The sequence below is a fragment of the Pagrus pagrus genome (genome assembly GCF_965226575.1).
Source record: "Pagrus pagrus genome assembly, chromosome: 17".
Taxonomy (NCBI): domain Eukaryota; kingdom Metazoa; phylum Chordata; class Actinopteri; order Spariformes; family Sparidae; genus Pagrus; species Pagrus pagrus.
In genome coordinates this window covers 12,237,321-12,248,698 of record NC_140201.1, presented here as the reverse complement: position 1 = coordinate 12,248,698, position 11,378 = coordinate 12,237,321, and the positions used below count along the sequence as shown (strand labels likewise).

The 11,378-nt window shown below is 40.5% G+C and overlaps 1 protein-coding gene across 4 annotated transcripts in view; it reads right to left on the bottom strand.

Annotated features, from left to right (window-relative positions):
• csmd3b (CUB and Sushi multiple domains 3b) overlaps nt 1-11,378 on the bottom strand; it is a 341,165-nt gene that overhangs the window by 27,176 nt on the left and 302,611 nt on the right. For 3 of the 4 annotated variants that reach the window (XM_084380344.1, XM_084380345.1, XM_084380347.1), the window contains exons 48-55: nt 11,101-11,214; nt 10,802-10,990; nt 10,449-10,607; nt 8,168-8,356; nt 6,900-7,085; nt 6,574-6,768; nt 5,919-6,092; nt 3,594-3,767 (exon numbers count right to left, since the gene is read on the bottom strand). In XM_084380344.1, the coding sequence (XP_084236470.1) occupies nt 3,594-3,767; nt 5,919-6,092; nt 6,574-6,768; nt 6,900-7,085; nt 8,168-8,356; nt 10,449-10,607; nt 10,802-10,990; nt 11,101-11,214 (1,380 nt within the window). The remainder of the gene's footprint in view (nt 1-3,593; nt 3,768-5,918; nt 6,093-6,573; nt 6,769-6,899; nt 7,086-8,167; nt 8,357-10,448; nt 10,608-10,801; nt 10,991-11,100; nt 11,215-11,378) is intronic. The other variant, XM_084380346.1, reaches the window with a different exon arrangement.

Sequence of the window (11,378 nt, the reverse complement as noted above, 5' to 3'; positions counted from 1 at the left end):
GCTGCAGTGTTGTAGCAGTCAGTGCCACATAGATGCAGCTGACCGCTGACATAATTTAGATAAATGTTTTGGCTTTTAATCACCCATTACTCTTTCATCTCACATTAAATGACACAAATCCAATCCAGTATGATTTCTTCTCGAAATGAAAGCCACAAAAACACTTGATCTAACCCAGACAGGAAAATCAGAGGCCATGTAGTTCTCCGTCTAGACAACCACAAGAAACACAGATTTGGACTGGAATATCTATGTCTTTGCTACAGCCATTCATAAATATGTATGAGAATGTCAAATAACCAAGTAAACATAGCTGGTATCCTAATTTGGGGTAATTATTTTGGAAGTATCAGCCGACATCTCGCCATCTTCAGTGTTAGCACCGAGTGTCCTCTGTTTGCCATTGTGCATCATAATTATTCATCTTGTTAACTTCATTCACCACGGCTGCTGAGAAGTTTGTGCGTGTCCCTTGTCCTCGCCGTGCTGACGACGGTGTTTTGATGTTTGTGTAAACAGTCAGGTAACTGTTACTGCCAACCCCTCTCTCATCTGCCTCTCAAGCTCTCCCCCTTTAAATTCAGTGCTTTCAGAGGAGGAGCGGGAGAAGGGAGGAGAGCAGAGACGGGGTGAGGTGAGGAGAGGAAAGAAAGGCGGACTAGGTGGGTGGAAAAGTGAGCGTGGGAGAGGAGAAAACCAAAGACTAGAGCAGGAGGGAGGTCGCTAGAGGAGGAGGAAGAGACAAGGGGAGAAAAGAGGAAAAGAACAACTGAGGTGAGGAGAGGAGAGGAGGGGGGATCGAGACAAGAGGAGAGAGAAAGGGAAGAAGCCAAGGTCTTCTTTTTTCACTTGATCAGTGAGAATCAGAAGTTTGTTTGCATGCCTAAGATACAAATTTATCTGACACCATCAGCATGCCCTACAGCTACACACACACACACGCACGCAGTCTCATCATCATTTTGCTTTTGTGTCTCTAAACAAGAGCCTCTCATCTCCATAATTACAGTATAATTTGGCTGTAAAATGATTTCCCTCAATAACTCCTGCATGAATAACCCCAATAAAACTTGCATAGCACAGAAACACCAGATATACAGATGGATATACAGACTTTTCTAACCACACAGATATGACTGCGTACAATATCCCAACACACAAACTAACTACATGATATAGATGCTGTATATGGAACCTTTCCTGTTTCAGGGTCCATGGTGAAAAACACATTTCATAGAGGAAATGTAGGCACTACGTCACCACCAGCATCTTGAATGTGGTTCTAATTTAGAAAACACACAGGCTGTCTCTTTGGGAAAAGGCATCTGTAGAGTTGGCTTGAGATGGCAGCCATCATCACCACCTTAACTGTGCCCAGTTGCTGCCTAAAAACATTCGTGATGCTCACAGCCAGTGACCAATTTTAGAAGATTTTCACAGTACCCAGGACATGTCAGAGCCTTCTATTTCATCCTCAAGCCCATTTATTTATCTCTTCCAGACCATACTGGCAGTTCGGCCCTCTGGTCCTTTATATAAGACCGCTGGTGTGAATCTGCAAAACCTCAGGATTATTTGGGTGAATTCATCAAGAATAGGGGGATATTCTCAAAATACACAACTGTATGCTGGATTTACTCAGTATGGAATCACTATTGAACAAGAGCTTTATTCTAAATGGTTTTATTTTCCTTTTTTAATTTGGACTTTTCCATCCTTGAATGGAAGTTTACTGGGGTTTATCAGCTACCAGACAAACTTCCTCGGTGAACACTGCGGTGCTTTGTTCATAAACGATGTTCAGGGTGGCTACACTGTTGTTACTGAATATTAGAGGCTTATATAGTTTCTGATCAGTTTCTGTCAGCTGAAGCCAACAACTCACTTTACAGGAAGAGGCGAGCACAACTCAAAACGTTCCCATTAAAGGAAATCTCCACATTTGACACATTAGTGTCTGTTTACAGGTCTTGGAGAGTATAATTGTCCACATGAAAGAAGTTATATAAAGGCTCGGTGCCTCCAGGAGAAGCAACAAAATCTGATAAATGGCCTCAAGTGATGTCACTTGAGACAATGTTGAATGGGTCTGAAGACTAAAAGTTTTAAAATGCTAAAAATAAATGTGAACTGTGGCGTGAGGGAGATGTGAGTGTACCAGAGCTCTGTCGCCACTCCTCATCTCTATCCTGAGGCTAGCAGCTTGAAGCTGTATTAACCTCTACTAGCATAACACACCGTTAACTGTTAGTGGTCGAGTTGCATTGTGGGTAAAGTTTGGCAAGAAAATGATAGTAATTGGCTTGAAAAAAGATGATATCACTGGCTTTGATGCATTGACTTATCTACTTGTTTTTTTGGTTTTGTTTTGTTTTTTACTTTTTAGCTTGAGTCTGTTAATGCCATAGGCGTGCAACGCTAAATCGGTTGAGTGATATTTTAATTAAAAGTGAGAAAAATGCCAAATATGAGGGTAAGTAATGCAGTGCCTTGTCCATTGGAGTGCATTCTGCAACACAATGTCACATGCTGTAGGTGTCCAGTGACAGGGAACTTTGCCTTCAAATCTAATTTGACGTTTAAAAAGCAGTTGTAAAGTTAACATTGTGAGTTTTCTGCTCTGATTGTCTGTTTATTTGGAGTTCGCACTGTGACCATAAAGTCCAAATTATTAAAAAGACAGAAATTATTGAGGTTATTTATCATAGCTGAATAAAAAAGCTCTTCTCAGAGGAAAGTAAGGTCCCCAGATCACTGTTTGAAGGTCGAGGTAGAAAGGTGGCAGGGTCCGCCAAATGTGAACAAAGTAAAACTGTATAAAATTGTGTTGTCCTTTAAGGTCAGTTTGTTCATTCAGTCATGAAAAGTTTGTTTATTTATCTAATATATCAGTCACTGAAGAGCGTTCTCTCCTGATTATATTCCAGTTGCTACTTCGAGGAGCTGTGTACTGGTGTACTTGAGGTGTTTTTATCAAGGCCGTTTTCTTCTTTTCTCTGGAGTCAGGATTTCCCTGAAAAGGCCTTACAAATAGTGTATCAAATAGATCTTAATTTGTCAAACACAAGGCCTTTTTCATTAGTATGCTTTCAGAGGGATTTGTAAGATGTATGATATTGATTCTTCAACTCCACAGGCCAATAAACTATCCAAAATTAAAATTAAAATGCTGAGAACTTTATCAAAACCTTAAACTTGAATTGCCTCTATTTGAAAGGACCGATATCTATTTGGTATGTAGCAAACAGTGAAGGGTATCAAAACATACCATCAAGCTTCCTCTAGAGACAGTTTAACAGAAAACATTTGAGTGCATTTACCATTTTGGTATACCATCATCCACATGCATGCATACAAATGCACATAACATTGAAAAACTAGTCTTGCCTTCTTTTTTTTTTTCACTGAAAAAGCAGATCAGCAGATATAAGTAAAGAGACAAGCTCGTGCTGAGTGTGTGTTGACACAGAGTTTGAGTCATCCTGTTTCTGCAACTTATACACAGAATGTGCAAAGACGTATGCAGCCTGTATGTGGGTGTGTACAGTATGTGAAAAGACTGTAAATGGGTGCTTTTGTGTTTTTTTACTTACATATACAGACAGGCAGCTGTCCAGACCACTGGTTGTCTTGGAGACAGATTCGGACCGATGAGCCTATTAGTCGAAAGCCAGGCAGACACTGATACACCACCGTATCACGATATCCGTAGTTCTCCCCTATCACCTGGCCGTTCACAATGCCCTCTGGGATTCCACAGTGACCAGCTGAAAGACAGAGACGCAGTCAGAAATGTTGCTCTAGAGATACTATTCAACATTTTCATTCTGGAGCCTCTCACAGATAAATTGAAGTTTTTTAGGTGTTTAGTTGTTTAATATCTAAACCTCTCTTGTATCTATAACATGTTGAGGTCACAGCTCTCCTATATTCACTACAGCTACGAAACAGACCAGTGAACATGATCAACATCCTGTATTAACTTTGCATTTACAACTTTAATTTTAGAAACACATCTTTCTGTTTAGCTTTCGGTTCTTTTTATTGACTCGCTTTTACTTTTCTCTTGACAGACATGCAAATATCTAAACAATACTTGTTGTATTGTACCCAGAGATGTGTTCTCTGGGTTATTCTCAGGGATACAAAGACAAAATTGGCAAAACAGTAACATTTAATCGGGCCTGGGAGTTTTAATCAAACCCTGAGGGTTGAGCATCTTCCTGGATTAGGAGGCAGTTTGTTGCCTCTCTGTGGGGGCACTAAAATTTTAAACATCTGCTGAATCCTTTTGCAAGCCTGTAAAAGTGGGCAATTGCAGCTTGAAACCTGGTTTACTTTTTATATGAGAAATGTCAAAGTGGGAGCTGAACAAGTACTCCATCTTCACAAGATAGCAGCCGCTGTCATAAATTGGATCACCTGTTTACGGTGAGGGCTCAGATGGTCAGTTGCCCTCGACAACATTTTCACAGCTGTGTCACCGTTCTTGGCAATACTTCCAAAAGTGTCTACATTTGAAATGAAGAATATGTTTTCTTAAAGAATCAGACTTTATCCGGTAACTGCTAAAGATTTGTGGGCCTCTTTACTCCATGACCATATCAATTCTCGGAGGTCTGACTGATGCACAGTGCTAATGCAAGACGTTTTAAAAAGCGTTTCACTAAGTAGAGAGGAAATGTGTATTTTCTGCTCTAAGAGAGTTTGGATTGGATATTGATTTTATTCTTTACAGTAGATAAAACCTGCACTGTGTCCCTGATGTCAGCAAATGCTAACGATTTCACAGACAGCCAGGGATGTGGGGGAGAACGGGAAGAGAAAAGGTTGCCGGGTACACCTTTGTCATTTTTTCACATTGTCTTTGAAGTGTTGATTACCGGAGTAAAAGGGCAAAACTCAAGTGAGTAACACTTTACTTTCTTGAGCATGTTGCAGAAAAGTTATGTTTTGGAGAGAGGACATTGGTTAGTACCTATACAGAAGCCAACTTAGACTCAGCAAGTTTTCACACAGTTTCACAGATCTTACAATAAAACATCAGCAGAATAACATAATATATGAAAGACAGTAAAATGACCTGATCTGGCTTGTTTGAGTTGGCAGTGCAGGGAAATAAAGTCATCTCAAACCATCAAATATTTTAGTTTTGGTTCTGGCAACACAAATTACAAATGCGAGCTCTTTTAGAGGAGCATTCTATGTCTTTTGTGCATATTTTTTAAAGTGTCTTCATTAATTTGTTTAATGATTTAGGGATAATTTTACAAAGTCAGCTTTAATTACCAAGATGACTGGAAGCAAAATAAGTGCACAGGCTTACGTTTTAAATAAGCAAAAAACAAGTGCAGCAAAGCTACTTTGTTTTGAAGGATAATAAGAAAAGTTATTGAATAAAAAATGCTGTTTATAGCACTTTTTAGAGCTCAATTTATTTGGTTTTTGACAGAATGATGCCTCCTCATCAGTCTAGGTTAAGTTTCATTGAACTTATTGCATCTCATATCCCCCTCACCCTGTGAAGTATTCTGGGAAGCGATGTTTCGACTGAAGATTCATGGAGAAGTGACAGCGCCATGTCATAACATCTGTTACCTCTGGCTGGCGCACTGACAGAAGAAAGTAGCTGTGTTTTTCCTGGCTTATATAAATAAATAAGAAAAACTGGAAGCACAGCCGAAGCTCGCTTATGTTAGTCTTGCTTGTAGAGTGGACGAGGTCAGAGGAAAGCAGCTGGGCAGCCAGACGAGATGTGTAGGGTACAATCAGTAGCTATCTTTGATACATATCCTCATTAGATTGGCTTGAATTACATATTTAAAAACTCTCTTTCAAATGGTCACTGTAACACGCAGCGCATGTCTCAACATACTGCAATATGTTTGAATACATGAGTAGCTCAAGCAGTAACATACCTAAACACCGTATTTCCATTCCACTCCAAAGCCCAGATGACAGGCACTCTCTGACAACCGACCCCACCAGCATGAAGCCAGCATCGCAGGTAAAGATGGCTGTAGCTCCAAATGTTGTCTGAGTACCAATCTTCTTCCCATTGGGTGGAGATGGCAGCTCACCGCAGGATATAACTAGAACACACAGCCAGACACCAGCACTGTAAAAGCAGTTGTGCACCACTTTAGAGCCAAGTTAATGCCAAGTTAATTTGAGTTGCTGGTAGAGCTCATTGGTTTCAGTGAAGATTGCTGCCAATTATGGTTGGGTGTTGATCACACAAATTTGGTGGCCAAGCTTTTTTTTTTTTACTTTGGTCCTCCGTAGACTCAGAAATGACCAGCGAAAAAAATAACAGTACATTTTTAAATGTCACAGAATTCTTTAAAGAAAATAGCATCGATTTAAAATGTCAAGGGTTACCTAGAAGAAAAACAGAAGATGAGAAAAATGTCAAGGAAATTCTCAGGTTAGAGAATGGATTAGAAGAACAAAATGTTTTCCTTTGTAAAATAACTCCTTTTACAGACAATATTTTTTTGTGCACAAGACAGGCACTGTCACTTAAGAGTATGCTCGCATTCTTAAAGCAACATTATGCAGCAATCTACTCACCTTGGCAGTGCGGCCTGTCATTTCTCCAGCTCCACATGCCATTGGCTAAGCACTGGATGTGGGCGGGGCCTAGTCTGTAGTATCCCGGATCGCAGGTGAACACGATGCGAGTTCTGTACTCGTAGTGTGAGCCGTTGACGATCCTCCAGCGGCCGTGCTCTAAAGAAAATGAGCCGATGCTGGGACATACCACCACTACAGAGAAAAGGGAAAGAGATGGCTGGTTAATTTTCATTACTTGTACAATGTATATTTTATAAGTCTTCTTGTTGTCGCAGAGATTTGGTTTTAATACAGTATGGTTGATGTTTCTTTGTGTTACGAACCAGAACATCGTGGTATCTTGTTGTGGTTGCTCCATGTCCCATCAGGCTGACAGATGGCTGACGTCAGCTCTTTACTGGACAGTCTGTACCCATCGTTACAAAAATAGGAAACTCTTGTTCCGACGGAGTAGTCAGCTGTTAAAACGCCGCCGTTTATAGGAGCCTTGGGTGCCCCGCATGAGACAGCTAGGGGAGGACAGATACACACTGTTTGAGAAGACAACATGCAAGCAGACACACACAGAAGCCCCAATGCACACTTATGTCTGTCATGTAGGCAGGTTTGATGCGGTCTTTGTTTGAGGTGTTTCGGGGGAGTCAAAGCCGCTGCACTGTATTATATATTGGTAAACAAGCTGGCATATTTTCTTCAATGAAGCTATCAAACTAAAAATATACAATCAAGAGATGCTTGATCTCTGCTTCCAATCAGTTCTAACAAAATACATCCATCTTGCTGAGCATGCTGCTCAACAGTGGTTTTAAATAGACTGGTTTGTAGAGCGCACACCGTGTAATTACACAGTGCCGACAATCTGCTATACATCCTTCATTTGACTTTCTATCAATATCAGCGCCGAGCTGTGCCTTCCTGTGGTTATTTGAAGAGTGGGATTGGACACTAGCAGGTATAAGTTAAAAATAAGTCTTTGTGAAAAATACTGTCGTAGGCTATATTCTGAAAATACATACAAAAGAGACAGGAAGAGAAAGAAAGCATCTTCTATCTGTGTTAGCAACATTAGCCACAAAGCGAGTTACCGATGAACTTCACTGATTGTCCAATTCATTTAGCTGACGAAATCCCTTTTAGAGGCTATTAGCTCTATTAGCATTCAACACTGAGCACTTGTATCATCATCAAAGCTAATTAACATGAGCTGTAGCCGACAAATCACATTGAAAGTATTTCTTTACGAACTACATTTCTCAGTGGTTTTGCTGAGAGTGCAAACTTGTTGACACCTTTTCCAAGTTCATATTTTAAAGAGAATATAAATCTGAATAATGTTTTGTTTATACTTATTAACAGCAGATATAGAAAATACAGTTTAGCCTTAAATATACGTGACTGGTCTCATCCCTATGTTCCCAGGGTCCGATGCTCTGAGACGTGTTTCTCTTAATACAAGGTGACATTTTAAGAGATTAGTAAGAACTATCCTTCGTTTAGCAATTGTGACTTGCTGGTGTAGGTTTCAAGAAGTATTGCATTAGATAATAAGCTGTAGATGGGTGATTTACGCTCCATACACAGACAATCACACCTTGACAAGCAGGTACAGGAGAGTCCCATGCGTGGTAGCCGAGTGATGTGCGGCGGCAGGTGGCGGTGGCGTTCCCTATGAGGCGGTAACCGCGATCGCAAGCCCAGCGCACCACGCTGTTGACGTGGCCGCCGCTCTGAGAGGAGATGGAGCCGTGGAGCGGAGAGTCTGGGGTCGAGCAGTACAGGGCTGGAGGGGAGGAAACAGAATTGGAAAAAAGAAAAACAAACTCAGAATTGAAACGGCTTCACATATGTTGGTTTGCTGCCATGAAAACATTAAGTAACATTAACAGTGACACAGCTGACATCATCAGCTTACAACAGTACTGCAATCAAAGTCTTACTTTCAAGGTTTAAGTGTTACTGACATTACAGATTTGTGGCATGGCGCTTTAAAGACTGGGATCATTTCCTCAAACTTTCATTTATATGCGTCGCTAATGTATTTATGACACAATAGAAAGCCAAAATAGACCTAAGTCTACAAATGTACCATTTCTGAAATGTAAGTTAACACTTTTATTGACCAAAATATTTTTGCGAGTAGCAATGTTAATGACAGTAGCAGTGATTATATCTCTCCAGTGGCATGTCTTAAAATCCAAGTGTTTCAGCCAGTTAGGCTCTATCCAACATGATGTATGAATGCTAAATACAATAAATAATAAGTCTCTCTCTGCAGAGCTTTTGGGTCGAACAATCAATGAGTAGAGTCACAGTAGACATTCAGCCATTAACAGACACAATGCCATCAAAGTCACACCAAGAAACATTAATATTTTACTCCAGACCATACGGACAGCTGCAGGTAACACAAGAGGGAGTCCTGCTGCAGCCGCCAGCAATCGACTGACAAGTTTAGCTTTATCTGAGTTTCTAGGTCTGTTATTTATAGACTGCGTGCAAGCTGAAGTCTCTGTCTGTCTCCATGGCAGTAGATATACCGTAGGCCTCCGTACACGTCATATCTCATATAGGTTTCCAGTTTTCCATCCGTCTGTAATTGGATAACGCCCCCCCAAAAGTTCTTACATATTCATGATAAGCCCGTATTATATGTCCGTCTGGTCTGCATCTGGTCCAGTATGACTAACTTGTGTCGAAAACACACAATCGGTGTCAGCAATGTTTTGCACAGTTTGTCGGTGACTTCTAATTAAAGTTCTCTGGCAAGCTTAAAGCAATGCAGGTTTAAAGTTGATGACCACGGAAAGTGCTGGTATCACTGAACCAGAACATAGTCAGAGCAGCCAGCTGACAAGCCATCAATGCAGGCACTTTCCCATGTGGTATTTTTAAGATTAGTACTATCAAAAGTGTTTTTTCTTCTTTTTTTGTTGTTACAGTGAACTACCAAGCCATCTAATATATATATATATATATATATATATATATATATATATGATAAATAAGTTGGTTTGCCTTAATAATGAGAAAACTTTCATGACAACGTGAGAGTTAAATAATAAAAAAACTCAGCATCATTGTTTTCTCACAGTGGTGGAGTACAGTGTCATATATCAGTCTGATTATGCAAGTGAAAAAAAACAAAACAAACAAACATCATTAATGAAGTTGAACCATGATATTTGTAGGTGTACAACAATTCTTGCAAACGCTCACATTAATCACCGCTACCAAAGAAGGTTACTGAGTGTGAGTGTCCTGGGAGGCTTTTATGTTATTATTGAGCGTATAATTCATCATACAGAACAGTAGTGTTTTAAAGGTTAAAGAAGCCGCCTCCTGACAAGACTGGATGAAGCGAAAAAGCAAACTAAACAGGTAATATTCTCCTCTTCTCCTTAAATGTCAAGAAATGCCCTTGAATGAAGCACTCAAGGCTCATTACCCAAGTGCTTAATGCCCAACAGTCTCGAGTTATACTTAGCAGGCCCAGGTGCAAGGCTGTGGAGATGTACAGTAAAGATGGCTGTAAAACAGCAGCTGTGCTCATCAAGCCTCGCTTGAATGATAAAAGTTCAAAACTAACCCGTAATGCAATAAAGGAAACTGCTTTAGGAGACAGACAGAAGTGAGGTCAGAAAGTGAGCAGAATATGAAGAAATGGGTAAGAAGAACTTTTTTATACACTTTCTTCTACATTCTCTATTCTCCCTGCGATATTTCATATATGTTGAACAAATTGTGATCAATTTGCTGACACAACTTAGTGCTCTTGTCCCTCTGTCTTTCTGTCTGTCTCTGTCTACTTCTGTCCTTATTTCCATGCAGTATTAAGATATAAAGTAGTAGTAAAGTAAAGTTGGGATACATACTTTGGTACTCACCAACATAGCGAATTTTGAAGCCTTTCTTGTTTGTGCCGTGATCTGAAGACCAGCGGACGAGGAACTGGTGGCCAGAGGTTGTGATGTTAAAGGGTGTTGGCAAGTCGCCGCTCAACGTCGCCAGAATTTGACTGTTGGGTGTCGAACCTGAGGGAGATCACGACAAAAGGAGAGGAAAAGAGGGAAAGGTGAGAAAAAGAAAGAAAGACCTTTAATACCTTTGAGAAAGAAAGTGTGTCCATGTGTGTGCGATTCAAAAAAATACTGGACATCTTAGCTGAATTCTCACTACACTGTATGTCAGTGTTGTGCTTTGGAGTGTGTGTGCGTTTTTTTTTTACCATCAAAAATCTCCAACACATCAAACTCTCTCTCCGTGTGGAAACTTTCAAATGTGATGGTGACGTTGTATCCTTTCTCTACTGTAACGCTCCAGGAACACATCTGGAGGTTAGGGTAGCTCTCCGGCCAACCGGGGCTCAGGATGACACCTGACGAGTCGTATCGCACATCATGTGCGGGACATTGGACTACGGACAGAAAAAGAAGGGAGGGAAATGTTTGTGTTACATGGGTGCACAATAATTTTGTAATATCTATTAAAAACACTGAGATTGCTTTTGCAGTGACACACACACACCTTGGCATGTTGGTGGTGGTGCGTCCATCTGAAGTCTTTCTCCGAGGCGACACGTTAGAATCTCAGTGCCAACCAGTGAGAATCCAGGATTGCATCTGTACCTGATGATGTCACCTGGATGCACAAAATCAGTATGTACGGTAAAAGTTGTGACAAAGTAAAGTCGATGCAGCAGGAAGGAAACAGTGCTGTTGATTTCTCCTGTACTTATAGTCAAACTGCATACTTCGGCAAAAAATTGAGGTACTTGCTTAACATGAGTCACTTTGTATTTACAC